Source organism: Ostrinia furnacalis, unplaced genomic scaffold, assembly GCF_004193835.3.
Source record: "Ostrinia furnacalis isolate ACB-3 unplaced genomic scaffold, ASM419383v2 OfSCF7590, whole genome shotgun sequence".
NCBI lineage: Eukaryota > Metazoa > Arthropoda > Insecta > Lepidoptera > Crambidae > Ostrinia > Ostrinia furnacalis.
In genome coordinates, this window is record NW_021137829.1 from 846,587 (window position 1) to 861,421 (window position 14,835).

At 38.2% G+C, this 14,835-nt stretch overlaps 1 protein-coding gene across 1 annotated transcript in view; it reads left to right on the forward strand.

Moving 5' to 3' along the window:
• pyd (zonula occludens-like protein polychaetoid) overlaps nucleotides 1-10,432 on the forward strand; it is a 93,267-nt gene extending 82,835 nt beyond the window's left edge. Inside the window, exons 20-27 of the mRNA XM_028321982.1 lie at nucleotides 528-647; nucleotides 981-1,112; nucleotides 1,462-1,597; nucleotides 2,988-3,110; nucleotides 3,631-3,733; nucleotides 4,555-4,630; nucleotides 5,510-8,100; nucleotides 9,279-10,432. Of these exons, the coding sequence (XP_028177783.1) occupies nucleotides 528-647; nucleotides 981-1,112; nucleotides 1,462-1,597; nucleotides 2,988-3,110; nucleotides 3,631-3,733; nucleotides 4,555-4,630; nucleotides 5,510-8,100; nucleotides 9,279-9,502 (3,505 nt within the window). The 3' untranslated portion in view covers nucleotides 9,503-10,432. The remainder of the gene's footprint in view (nucleotides 1-527; nucleotides 648-980; nucleotides 1,113-1,461; nucleotides 1,598-2,987; nucleotides 3,111-3,630; nucleotides 3,734-4,554; nucleotides 4,631-5,509; nucleotides 8,101-9,278) is intronic.
• The last annotated feature ends 4,403 nt before the right edge of the window (nucleotides 10,433-14,835 follow it).

Below are 14,835 nucleotides of genomic sequence, written 5' to 3' on the forward strand. Positions count from 1 at the left end.
TAGCCCAGCTGGTTGTCATTAGGACGGTAATACGTCGCGGACTGTCCGTTCTTTTTTGGGTAGTCGAGTTAAAAGGGTTCAAGGTGTCGGCTACCTCCATACCAAATTTCATCAAAATCGGTTCAGCCGTTCTTGAGCTATAAATGTTTCAATAAAGCCGGGCGGCTTTGTCGTCGGTTCGATCTCCACCTTAGGCAGTTAGATTTTTTCAAGTTATTTAAATTAAAAATTGTGTAATTTGTCGTCAGTTTATTCTATTAGCATTCCAAGGAATACGCCTTTCGTACGTTATTTGTTAGAATATCTTTCAAGTATTCCAAGCTCACACTTAGCGCATAATATTTGGTTCTTATTTTTAACCGACTCCAAAAGAAGGTTCTCAATTTGGTTGATAAGTTTTTTATGGGTGTCGGAACATCATCAAGATTGAAACTAGGTAAGCATGCGCCTTTTTGACACACATAATTTCGTTTAGATTAATTAGCTATCGTGTGCACTTGTTAATAAAGTTGTTTTTTGTTTAGCAGTAAAATGGAACCGCCTCCTCCGCCGAACCCGTCCGCTATGTCGGCGCAGAGTCCGCAGCGAAATTCGAATTCCCACGAACACAACTCGCTCGATTACAGAAATAATGAAAACAACTACAGGTATGGAACATTTGTATTTGAAGTTATATTGATATGCACAAAAAAGTTCGCTTCAATCAAGAAGACCATTGCACAACGACAAAGTGGACAAACTACAAAGTTTGAGTAGCTAAAAAATTTACTTGGTGTTCACTGTTTGGGTTTTTATTGGTGGTCAAGCTGTAGATCCTGGCTACACAGGGGGGGAGGAATAATCCCGTTGTAGCTGGAGTATCTTTGAAAACGTTTGTTCAATTGGACGAACTAGAACATTTAATTCAGAGTAAAACTCATTACAGTTAGGTATGTTTTAAAAAAGAAAGTTATTAATACTGTACATGTTTTTATTCTTAGGTCACCAGAGAACTACCGAAGTCCACAGCAGAACAGGCCTCCCCTAGTGAATGGGAATAGTCCTCACACTCCCATGCACGCGCGAGGGCCGTCCCTCCCTAACGTGCCGTCTAACGATCATGCCAAATATAGGTAAGAAGCGAGTTTTCGTACGGGAGAAAGTCATTCTATTCACACAAGGTTTACTTAGTACGAGCCAATGAAAAATGTTTAGAAGTCCATTGAAAGCATAGCATATAATGTAAAATAGGCCTATTCAATACTCAATATGTTTATTGATACCTTTTGTTAACAGATTTCTTTTATACGTTACTAATTCCATGTGGTCCCTGTATGTAATTCAAATTCAAATTATTTATTGCATGTCACATGGGTAAGGGTGGTAATAAATAAATGGTAAAATGAGAATGTTCAGTTCTCTTCTGATCTCAGAATCATGATTTACTGCATGGCACTTAATACAATTATTTTGATTGTCTAGTGGAAGAACAAATTCGGCCTCCCAAGCTGATTACACGGGCCGTGGAGGAGCGCCAGTCCCTCCATACAAACCCGTGCCTCCGCCTAAACCGAAACACTATCGGCCGCCTGACAACGGTCACCATCCTAGGAACGGGGTAAGTAGAATTTTGATTATGTTTTTCGATATTTAGTTTCACTAAAGCACTTGTAGTAGATCATTTGCTAAAAGCTGATCATTTTATCACATCAATAACTGTAGTTATGTTCTCGTGTGGAAGTGTTGGTAACAATCATATCATCCAAATAGCTAAGATAAAGTTTTTGGTAAAATTTATTACAAAAAAGTAAAAAAGTATTTATTATACGTTTGGGAGGATATTGTAGCCCAAAAGGCAATATTTCCATTTGTTTCCACTAGCTAGAAACTTTTTGACAGCAATAAAATTTACTTTATGTTGTTAGGACTACATGATAGAATGCCCCGCATGTATCCAATTAATTTTGATCCTATAAGCGTTGTCAAACTAATTTCGTATTTTTGTACTTTTTTATTGTAGTAACAAGATTAAAATAACATTGTTTAACAACATGTAAAGGATGGATTTTATAAAACCTTAAGATAAGGCACAGACCACCGATTTTTAGTTGGCCGATAGTTGGGCCCGATTTTAATTTGTATGAAGAATCGGCCAAATCAAATCGGTGTAATGTGCGCACTTCCATACATGTCCATAGTGATCAACTGCCCGACTAAACTATCGGCCGACGAAAAATCGATGGTCTGCGCCTCGGCTTATACCTACGAAAAATCAATGGCTTTTACGACCTCCATTGACTCGGCCCATATCTCACACTTAGGGTTCCCAACCCTCCCGGATTGCCCGGGAGACTCCAGAAATAATGGTTAACCTCCCGACCTCCCGGAGAGCAATATTTTCTCCGGTATTTCTAAAAATTAAATGCATCCATTGCTGCTCGTACTTGTTTATAAATTTTATCTTTAAAAGAACCAATCACATGGACCAGCATTACTAAACTCCAGGAATTATTAAATATTGATGTTACGGTTAATGTGATAAATTGAAAATTATTAATAATAACCGGTTATTATGAATAATTACCGATAGTCGCGGTAAAAGTCATAAATTAATCACATTTAACAGTGATTATTTAATAATTCAACCTTAGTACTAACAAACATGAAAGAGAACAACATCTTGTGTACGTGCTCGTGTAGAGCCAAACTTTTGAACGTTTTGATATCATATATTAATATAATTTGGCATAATGAGTTTGGAATGTTTCTTGCATAATATTACTTTTCCATGATGCCTATAACATAATGTTTTGATTTAAAGTGAAAAATAGGTTAAGGTGCGACGGGGGTGGTCACGTTTGTTCTTTCCATTCCTGTCTCTATTAATGCTTCATTCGAGCGCGTATTCAGCGTGATGGAGCAACTATGGAGCAAGCCCCCCCCCCACAATTCTCCTGGGTTGGTCCTTTCAAGAGTTGGCAACCCTACTCACACTGCACTCCCCTCAGAGCATGGAGCCGGGCCCGCCGGCGGGGTCGCCGCGCGCGCCGGCCGCCTACCCGCCGCCGCACCACTACCAGCACCAGCACTCGCACTCGCAGCCGCACCGCCCGCACAACAACTACCAGCAGGTAACGCACTTATTACACATAGGCTGAGTTGCACCACCTAACTTTAACGGTAACTATAACGATAACCGGTGCTTTTTGTATGGAGTTTGACAGATTTTGACGTTTGTTAAAGTTAAAGTAAGATGGTGCAACCTAGTCCTAGATTTTATACAATCGTCTAATTGAACCCTCAATCATATTATTTTTGAACGCTATAGCCTTGTCTTAAGGTTCTCCCCCAATGATTTGCACGTTGACGAAATGAAAACGTCCTATAGTTGAAATGATGATGATGATGATAATTACACGTCTTTGGCTCCAGGTTTGGCTAGTGCTCATAATAATAACATTTGGAAGCGAATCTACCTGTCTAGCCAAAAACTATTCTTAACCTTGTCCAGCAACTTAGATACAATAGTGGCCTCATAATCATCAGGTCATTTAGATTTCACTACCAGAGCACGACCCTCTCAAATTTACAAATATTGGATTTACCGACCTATAGTTGGCTATATTGTTATAATCGTATTTTTTGTTACAGCAAAACATGTACGGCGGTCAAATGCCGCCGCAGTCGCCTCCGTACTCCGGGCCGCCATCGCACCACCGCGCCATCAACCTGCCCCATAACCCTCATCTTATAGGTAAGTTGGATTTCAACTCGACGTACACTTAATTATCATCATCATCATTTCAGCCACAGGACGTCCAATGCTGAACATAGGCCTCCCCCAATGACTTCCGCATCGCACGGTTGGTAGCGGCCTGCATCCAGCGCCTTCCTGCTACCTTTATCAGGTCGTCGGTCAACCTTGTGGGTGGACGTCCCACGCTGCGTTTTCCGGCTACTTAAATACAGCTAAAAAGCTCAATTTAGATTCTTAAGATTTTGCTAATTACGAATTTATGTATTAGTTTGATTCAAATCACATCCGACTTTTATAAAAGCTTGTAAAAGATGATAAAGGTTAAGGCTTATCGTCTTAAATCGATAAAATGCTTCGATAACTGTTTATGTGACCTCGGATAGCACGATAGAAGTTGAAGAAGATTATCGTGGTGATACGAATGCAAATCTTTTATTCAATACTTAGTCCCTTTCCAGGGCGCTTATACGATAGTTTTTGTTGTTAAATTCAAAACGAATAATATAGCCTTTTAGTTTCTATAGTCTGGTCCGTGAGCACGTAGACTTTTGTCCAATGACCCCTAGCTACGCATCCTTATCGCTCGCGCGTAATTATGTTGCTATCGCGCTCGCATACTCACTGCGGGTGTCAGTCGCACAATCGCGACAGCAATATAATTACGCGCGAGCGATAAGGATGGGTAGCTAGGGGTCATTGGACAAAATTCTACGTGCTCACGGACCGGGCTTTAGAGCTCCTTCATTTCCTTAGGTTTGGTTATAATCTAAACTTACAAACAGGTGAACATAAAATAATTGAACATGTTTTTTCTCAAGATTTAGCTGGCAGCAGAGAGCAGAGAGGATCTGCATTCGAACTCTACAGGAAACCGCAACACATGCACAACCTGAGGTAAGATGACCTATAGATAGAACACACTGCACCTATGACAATAATAATGTACTTGTTCTAGTATGATTTTTTCGGCGACACTACTCAACGTTACCCTAATGACGTTCGTCTTTAGATTCATTTTCCAGTGTTTTATTTGATTAACAGTTGACTTTCATAGTGCATGTTCCTAAATCTGAAGCCCCAAATTGGAAATTTTCTTTCGCAGATACATCTTCCCCATTTTATATAGTCCCTGTACAATTTGCTCTAACATGCAAACACCAATCGCTTCACAAACGACTAACATGTCTTGACGGGCCACATTAGTTATGGTTTTGTATATGGTTATGAAGTTTTTATATATTTTGTAACATATATCGCTGTCGGAACGTTGTAAAATAACATATTGTTATGTATTTAGAGTTGTCATAAACAACTATTGGCAGTGCGTGTCTGCATTTTAGTGCAACTTGATTTAAATGAAAGCATATTGAACTAAGTTGTCTTAACTTTTTCTTCCATTCTCATCTCTCATTCATCTAATATAAAAGTCCATTTATTTTTACCATTCTTTGTTTGGTCTTTCATAGCAGTTCATTTGTTTCATATGTATATTGCTTTCATTTACATTATATTTTTTCGACATTTATTTCAATATGCTTTTACAGAATCACAAAATTTATCATGAGAATACAGTTGATCAAAACATTTCGGATTATTCAAAATATTTTTGAAATAAAACAACATTTTTGTGTAAAAAACAATAACGTTGATACTTGAAGCATTTAAACGGTCTAAAATATAGGAATTACATAAGAAAGTAAATTGAATAATCTGTAATGTTCGGAAATAGTTTGTTCAGTAACTAAGTGGGTATTTGGTTGTGGGTTTCCGCAGTTCTGACGCCATGAATTCGAGCGTGGAGCGCGACGAGTCGTTCTCCCCAAAAACTAAAAAGAAACTATCGAAAAAGCCATCGTTCATTAAAAACGCAGTTCTAGATTTGTTCCGATCCAAATCGAAAAATTCGCAAAAAGTCTCCAGGCAGAAGTCGCTTTGTGAAAGTGACTTGCAACAGAGACACTTGCCGATGCTCAGACGCGAAAAATCCGATGTCAGCGATCTGAGTATACACATGAGAAACCAACAAATAAGAAATCAGATGTTGCAGCGAAGCAACTCGTCCTGCGAAAAGCCCGTTCTTAAGCCGATACTAAAACGACAGAGTTCATTCTGTAACGAACGAAATGGGTCTATCTGTACAGTCAGAGACTACGACGCCAAACCGGTCGTCAAGAACCTTAGAAGACAGAATTCCATGTGCGACATTGAAACAGAACCGAAAGTTACCCCATTGTTGCGTAGACAAAACTCTCTCATAGAATACAATAGGAGAGGAATCTACGGACAAACCTCAAGCTTTAACATGATTACCAAAATAGATCCCATTTACCAAAGACAGCAGCAAAAACATGAACCATTCCACCCGACCCAGCCGCTACCTCCAGAACCGTTGTACCAAAGCAAAGATCACCTCGTGTACGATCCGATTCCAAAGCCCAGAAGGACTTATACCTCATCGCTGTATGATACCTCCAGTGAAAATCCTTATGCTACTAGATCTGAAGCGTCTAATGCTAGCTTTGAAAACCCGTATGGTAATCGCCAGACGATGGCGATGCCCTTGATGGATCCACCTTATGCTACTAGAGCCGAATGTGTAAGAGAAAACCCGTATGCCACAAGGGCTGAATGTGCGAGGGAGAATCCCTATGCCACTAGAGCAGATTGTACTAGAGAGAATCCCTATGCTACCAGGGCAGAATGTATGAGAGAGAATCCATACGCTACCCGAGCAGAATGTGTGAGAGAAAGCCCATATGCCACTAGAAGTGAATTGATTTCAGAAAGCCCGTACGCTACAAAACAAGAAATCAATAAACAACAAACAGAATCTCTTTACAGTGAATCACCGTATTCAAGTAAGGAGCAGATGTTGAGACAGAGAATGGTATCCGAAAGTCCTTATTCGACTAAAGAGGAGATGCTACGACAGAGGTTTTCTGAATCTCCGTATAATACAAAAGAGGAGTTGCTGAAGCAAAGAATGGATGGAACTTTTACAGCAAAGGAACCTCTGTATGGTAAAAGAACATACGATCCTCCTCCGAGTACATCTTGGTCAGAGAGTTCTTATGCCGTGAGGCCGGATAGGCGATTGCAAACGCCTGTGAGTTTCCCAGGCAGGGTGTCACCTATGAGCAAATGTATGAGTGAGCCTCCGTATGCTTCCAGAACTGAAATGATGGCTCGACTTGGGCAAGCGGAGTCACCGTACGCCACACGATCAGAGATCAAGTCCAGCTGTTCTGAAAATAATTACAGTACTCATCAGGAGTTGCCCGATATTAGACATGATATACGGCCTGCTTCTGCAGAGTGCACGTATGTTTCAAGGCAAGAAATATTATCACAGAAAGCGGCTTTCCAAGCCAGTAAAGAGTCCAATTATGGTAGGCTAGAAGAGAAACTAGAGATGATAAAACAGAGAAATCAAGCGAAGAAAGATCTAATTTATCAGTCAAGGAAAGAAGCCAATGAAAGCGACGCTGCTAAAATGCGTGAGCCTTTGTATGTTTCTAAACGAGAATTAAAAGAGAGTGTAATATATGAATCGCAGCAAGAGGCTAAGGATTTATCTCAAACTCCTGCCCAAGATGGTAGCGCAAGAAGTAGTCCTTATGAGTTGAGCGATGCAAACCATTTATCACGTCGTGAACCTCTGTATCAATCTAAAGCAGAAGCTCAAGAAGTGACAGAAATTGAAACATTCCAAGAGATTGACTTCTCGACGTTGAGGTTGACTGAATCTAAAACTGATACAGAAAAACAAAACTCGTTGAATGTGGAGACGAAAATATTAAAAGGGGAACCAATGTATGCCCCTAGATTGCACGGTAAAGCTGAACACATATCAAACGCTTTGAAAGCGACCACGTCTTTACCTTACGAATCTACCACATCTATGGAAACCCATTACGCTTCTGAGTGTAGCATGAATTTTGAGAATAAGCCACAAAGTACACCCTATACATCGCAAGATTTTCAAGAACGCGCTGGCAAATCTAATAGATCGGTGACGTTTTGTGAGAAAATAGTAGAAAAGAGCGCTGAGACGAGTCAGGAGAACTCTGAAAACATGTCTGCTAGTCAGAATGAAACTACAGTTGTAAATAACCAGAGTACGATAGTGCTGGCTGAAGGGAATGATTCTGTAAATAAAAGTGAAGTGGAACCAGAAGGTCCTCATACCACTTGGGGTATATTTGACAGTGAAGGTGGAGTGTTGGAGGACAGACAATGGGGAGTGTCATTAATTATACCTCCGAAAGCGATCGCTCCTGGCATCAAGCAAAAAATCTACTTTACCGTATCAGACCCAAGACTGAGTCAACGAGTGGGGGGACCTCCCATCGATATGGACAACGGTAATGCTTTTATAACAAGGCACGCTCCCTGTAGTGTCGTAGTTTGCACATACTAATTGGCCATTAACGTTTGCGGATTGCAAAATTGACACGGAAATACACACGTTTGCCAAAGTTGGGGAATTTTGTGAACAACGTTTTATGTAGTTTGAAAGAATGTTGGCGATCTGTTGCACGGAATGTTGTGTAGAAAAGGATGCATGCGGAGCACTTGTAGTCTTATATTTTACCTATAACTTATTATGTGTACATCATTACTTACATTTATTTCTTATCACTTATTATTTTACTTGATCATTAATTCTTATATATTTTCTGCATGTTTTCATCTACTACAGTATCAATATCATCAACACCATAACTGCATGAAACAAGTAAATAATTTATTAAACCTCCATATGACTGGTCATAACTAACAAAGCCGTGTTTTACTACGCAGCTTCTACCACACAATACACTCGTACTTAGAGATTGAGGAGAGAAGGCGTCGACGACTATGCCACGTTCAGCCAACAATATGATCGTATGTTGAAACAGATGTTTCACGATTTTTATGCACTGTAAATATGTGCAAGTTTTAAACCTCCGCACTGTTGTTTCCAATTGGTCTTTCTGTCTGTCTTAAATGTTTTTTTATCTAAAATCTAAATTACCGTCAGTCGAATTCTGTTTTAGTGTTACCCTAAATTTGTGAGAGTCTGGATTGCCTATCTCCTTAGCCAAACTGCTTGTTCGTTAATTATGTGTGTGCTTGTTGCTTGCATAACAATAAAATTGGCATTACATTTTGCGATTTGTGTTTGTGTGTTGAGTTTTTGTCCTACGTATTCGATGTCACTCTTAATCCCATTTAATGAATTCCACGATTACTTCTAACTGTCAAAAACAGATGCACTACTTTTTTATGCATTTTGTACTTTTTCACTCTTAAAAAAACCACAATAACATTAAATTAAACTTTACCAGTGTCTTACAAGATTGCCAGGTGCTTAATTTTTGTCTAAAAAGTATAAACCAGGAATTTAATCTGCTGTTTCTTAAAATGGACAAAATTAAATAGTAACTCAACTGAATTCTAAGTTTTATAGTTCCTTTCATTAGACTTTTCAGTTTTATAAACCTGGCAGTCCTGTTGAAATGTCTACCAGATTTTAATCATCATCTTCATCGTCAATTAGGTGAAGCGATGCTGTCCCCTCTCGTGATGTGCGGCCCGCAAGGCCTGGTGTTCCTCAGGCCTGTGACCCTCCGCCTCCCACACTGCGCCAACGCCGTCCCCTCCCTAGGCCTGACGATCAAAGCGACCGACACAGAAGCACACCTCAGCACAGACTGGGACCAAATTCATATTCCAGGAACGACGACTCTTAACACTGTCGCTGTAAAAGTGGATCATTTCTAAATTGTTAATTTTTAATTGTAAATGAAGAGCGTCTTCATTATTTATTGTATTTTACTTACGTCGTTATTCGTCTTGTTTTTAGGAGTTGACCAACTGAAATATTGGTAATCTGGACCTTGCAAAGGCCCTTGAAAACAGGTAGATGTGATACCTAAATTGTGGTTGTTTAAAGATTGTTGGTAATTATGATTGCGGTCTTGTTATTGTTTGCAAGTGATGCATTTTGAACCTTAATATCGATGCCTTTTTAAATATAGTTTTGTAAAGTATATCTGGCTCGAAGGACCAGATAGAAACTAAAAATTCATACAAAAATAAACCCATTTTAAAAATGTGCATTTAGTAACTTGCATTTTGGTAGGCGTTGGATGCTTTTCAATATTTGGCATTGATTCCCACCTATTAAAATTTAAATTTTCTGCCTTCGTAGTTAGTGGTGCTAATATAAACTAAAATCATGAGTAGTTTTGGAACTACGTGATGAATCTCTTGTGAGCTTACTAAAGTGATTTGTATGAGAGATTTTAACCGACTCCAAAATGGAAGGTTATAGAATGACTGCTTGGAATGTAGTAATTTTTAAGCAATGCCTTACCATAAACTAGGTTAAACTTAGCTGTAGTTCTATTATGTTCATATTATTGTAATAATATTAATATTCATTTTGTATTTAGCAATAATGTGTAACGGAATGTTAGTTAACAAAATTTAATATTTTTTGTATTTTGGCTTCCATTTCCTTATTGGAGTTGTTGTAGGATTTGAATTTTGATTGAAAGATCATTGCATGGTTGTAATGTATCGGAAAGAGTCAGTTACGGCGTATACCTATTCAGTAATCACATAATGCGATTAATATTGTATATTTTATTGTTATTAGCTGTATGATGAGTTTATCTTTGACTCGCCCATTAAATTTTATATCAATAAGATTTGGTTTTATTTATGAAGTCCAGTTAATGCGATGTTTATCCTCTATCTGAAAAGCAATTAAAAGTAGATAGGTACGTAGTTGATGATAAAATAGATCAAGCTGAAATTATGCCACCAATTGCATTTTACTGGTAAAATGTAACTACCTACATTATTTTGAACTTTGCCCTAAAATAATGGAAAAATTTTAATTGCTTGCAGATGCGTAATTCTGTGGTTTATCTTGTATAAATTATTTCAATTTTATTTAAGCGGAAAAGTATTGAGAAATTGAACACACTTATTTACTTCACTTAGCATAGCTACATTATGAGTTGACTTGAAATTACGAGATATTTGAATACATCTTGAAGAACATAGAACGTGAGAATCTTCTAAATCATCGTAATGATCCTACACATTCACATACGTCTAAATTACATGCATTTATAGAATGTGGCAAAGTACATGATCCTTAGCACACTAGGGGGCATAAGATGCTGCCTTTGGTCGATGCTTACAAGTAAAATTGACACAAAAGTATATTATTTAATGAATCCGCTAATACACAGTTATAATTTCAGTGAATATTATCAGTGATTCATGAATATTAATTTCAAAGTTAATATTTCAGTTTCATGGATTAGCGCGGTTTAAGTTGTCCATCAAAAACAAACGTAGTAAACGTACGAGTAGTTATGATGGAACTGCAATTTTTCTCAATTTGAGTCCTACCACCGTTATTTTCCCGCTATAAACATATTAATTCAATATGTTCATTTCATGAATTGCAGTAGAATAACATTCCCAGATAAGATCCGTACTCGTGTCGTTTTTGCAGGGCTAGTATGCATGCAGCATTTTATGCATCGTAGCGAGTGTCTCAAGTGGCGAGTGAGAAGTCCTAGATTATTGCGGTCACGGAGATGGCGCTGATCGAGTACACTCACGCGCATCTGACACCTGTCACTTAGTCAACGGTACAGTGACACTACAGAACTAGGACCAGAGTATCTTAACTACGACCTAGCTTTGTATCTTTGTAAATAAGTAGGTGGGTACTTAAATGTGTAGGTAATAAAAGGACAAGTAAGTTTTTACACTGAAACTTTTCTAAAAAAAAAACATAACCCTCCTTCTGGTGCTGTCGGGTAGTTAAAGTTTTCTTGTGAGGAAAAAGTAGGTACATATGATACTTAAAAAAGCGGTTCTCTTGCAAGTAAAAATCACTAGGTGCTGGTGCTCTAAGTGGACTACGCTTACGTCAAACTGATGTTAAACATAAAAGTTTTCGTTTTGTTAGAAAATACATACCTAAGTACATCAACTTTTTAAGCTAAGGACACTATCGGTGTGAAACTAATCGATTTAATATCTATAATAAGGGTCAGCATTCCCACCCTGTGCTATCTATAATCACCCATGTTTCTGCAAGAAGTCAAGTAGTTATTTACTTACATTATGATCAAGACTGTACCTACGTATTTCACAGTGGCGTAGCTTGGGGNTATGAAATGTGATTCCTTGATTTTTGTTCGTTCGATCAGAACGGTTTTTACACAATTTCACCACGCAAGACATGTCGTATTTGTGTTTTTTTTTCGCCGCGTAAATGTGTCAACTGTGTGAAGTTTGCACTCGAAGTGGTGTATCAGGGTATGAATGTGTGCGTGCCGGCCTGTACGTACAGGCAAGCTGGTGTATCCTAATGTCACAGTATTTTGTTGATGAGAATCCGTCCGACTTTTTTTATAGGTCCATGACATTAGACGCCATGTTGTCATAAACGACATATTATAAAATCGCTGTGATTTAATATTCTTAATCATTAATTTTATGGCAAGTGTCCATCAGGAATCATTGTTCTTACACACAGAATCGTATTATTTCGCTTTCGGGTAGTAATATGTCAAAATTGTTGGTTTTTAGGCGAACAATGTATGGAGAACGAACATTGTCCTTTCTTTGACCAAAGTCAGTTTAGAATTAAGGCGCGCGCGCACGGGTCACTTTTTGTCACCGTGATAGTATATCTTGCTCTTAACTTTCATAAAGAGAAAAAAAAAGACAGCGTAGTGCTTATTCTTGTCTATGAAGAGACTTAGGTATATCTTTAAGCAAGCATCGTTTGTGAATACGGGCAATACTGTCACGGTGACAAAAGTCACCCGTGCGCGCGCGCCTTTAGCGGAAAATTAATGGGAGACATAGAAGTGTTCTCATTATGAAATGAAAAGCTCTAGCCTGTTCACGAAGCCTCATTAATTAAGTGGTTTGGACCTTTAGCACCTTCATTATTTGCGACATTTGCTGGTTATAATAATGAGACATATTTAATTTTGTCATTAAATCTAGACCACTAATAGCACCATGCAACTTAGGTAAACACATAGTTAAGTACTACCATAGATCGATTGTAGCGTCTCTACACGACGAGCTAGTCTAATGCTACAAGACTCTTACTCTGTATTTTCTTTAAAGACGACTTTTTTACAATTTCCCATTATTAATTTGAACTGGACATTTCTGAATTGATTAAAGTTGTACGGTTTCAAAGTTAACGTAAATTATTGGTGAAACGGGGATGCCATAAAACCAACTCAAAAGTCTACGAAATTATGTAACCAATTAATCAAATGTTTAAAGCATACTGGATAACTCTTAATTTACCAGTAGGCTGGAGCTGGAACAAATATTTTTTGGGGGGTATGTTCGTTCTTATGTACACACTACGGTATTTGTTACTAACCAACATACCATTGCAAAGCTAAATGTTTGGAGTACATGGTACGGGGGCAGGCATCAATATCAACCTATGATTATGTCAGTAATGACTTCATTTTGGATGACATGGCCGGCACTCGGTGTCCATTATAATAATAACATGTGACCTCTATTGCAGATGATTAACAAGTAAAGCGTGTGTTTATAGGTTTATCTAGACTCTCTAGAGTCTTTTATAATTAAAGTGATTCTTGTTTGCAATAGGCCAAATCAAATACTAGCGACCCGCCCCTGCTTCGCACAGGTACAATGTATTATACTAACTTCAAAACCTTCTTCTTGAATTACACTATCTAATAAAAAGAATCGCAACAAAATCCGTTACGTAGTTTTAAAGTAAGCATACATAGGGACAGAGCGTAAAGCGACTTTGTTTTATACTAGGTACTTAATGAAGAATTGACAAATAAACAGACAAGAGTTTTGAACTTTTATTACATTCGGGTACCGCAGGACCGGTGTTTGGGGAAATCCTTGAGAGGTCTTTTTCCAGCAGTGGATGTCATTTGGTTGAACTTTACTTGTTTCTGTGAGTACGTACCAACAAATTTATTTACATCTTTGGCTGTTTCTAAATCAAAAGCTTCGTGTCTCTATCAATCCAATTAATTTGCCTGAGTTATTAAACTTCACTGTCTTGGTTTCAGTTAGGTATGCGATTTTTGAGGGAGTAACAACTACGAGTATCTATTCTTCAATGAAGACAATGAAGTCCATGTAGGTAAGTTTATGACCATTTTCATTAAAAAAAGCTTAAATTGTATTCAGGTACATTTGTTATTTTTAAGTAAGAAAGCTTTATGTTTTTCTGACTTTGATTGGTGATCCATTAGGGTTTACAGTGGGATGATGTACCTATAGGACATAGGATTGTGTTGGTGTAGGGGTGGTAAAGAGTGAAGGGTGTGACTGGCCACCAAAAGCTGTAGATCCTGGCTACACAGGCGTTGCAGCGATGGGAACGAGGGGTGGGAATTGTTCCGTGGCCAAACGTATTTTGAAATAAAGCGATGGATAATACCTACATGAACTTTATGTCTTGCATAACCTGTCTCAAACACATTAAAACAAAACCATTATAGATAAAGCGATTGCCTTTTGGGCGTGTATGAACCAATCAAATATCGCTTGAAACTCATACAATTTACGGATCATCTGATGACAGGGAAAGTGTGAATCTTGTGGAACGTGTAATTATAATATTAAGCAATTAGCCAATTATGTATGGCTGCGAGGGTTCTTTGTTATCTAAAGAAACGAAATCGATAAATGATCATTATGTGCTTTTTGTGTCGGTTAATGAAAATGTGAGCTTTTTATGTGAATGTATCATTTAGAATATGTGATGCAGGCCAATATTCAGAAATAGCACTCATCATCATCATCATCATCATCATTTCAGCCATAGGACGTCCACTGCTGAACATAAGCCTTCCCCAATGCTTTCCACGTTGATCGATTGGTAGCGGCCTGCGTCCAGCGCTTCCCTGCTAGCTTAGAAATAGCACTCACACTCGATTTATTAGCTGGGTTGAAAATTTTTAAGGTTAAGGATAAAGGTAGGAGATTAATTAATTAAAACAAACCAACATAAAACAGACAGATTGGCAAAATATACGCAACGGTGAGTTCCAAAT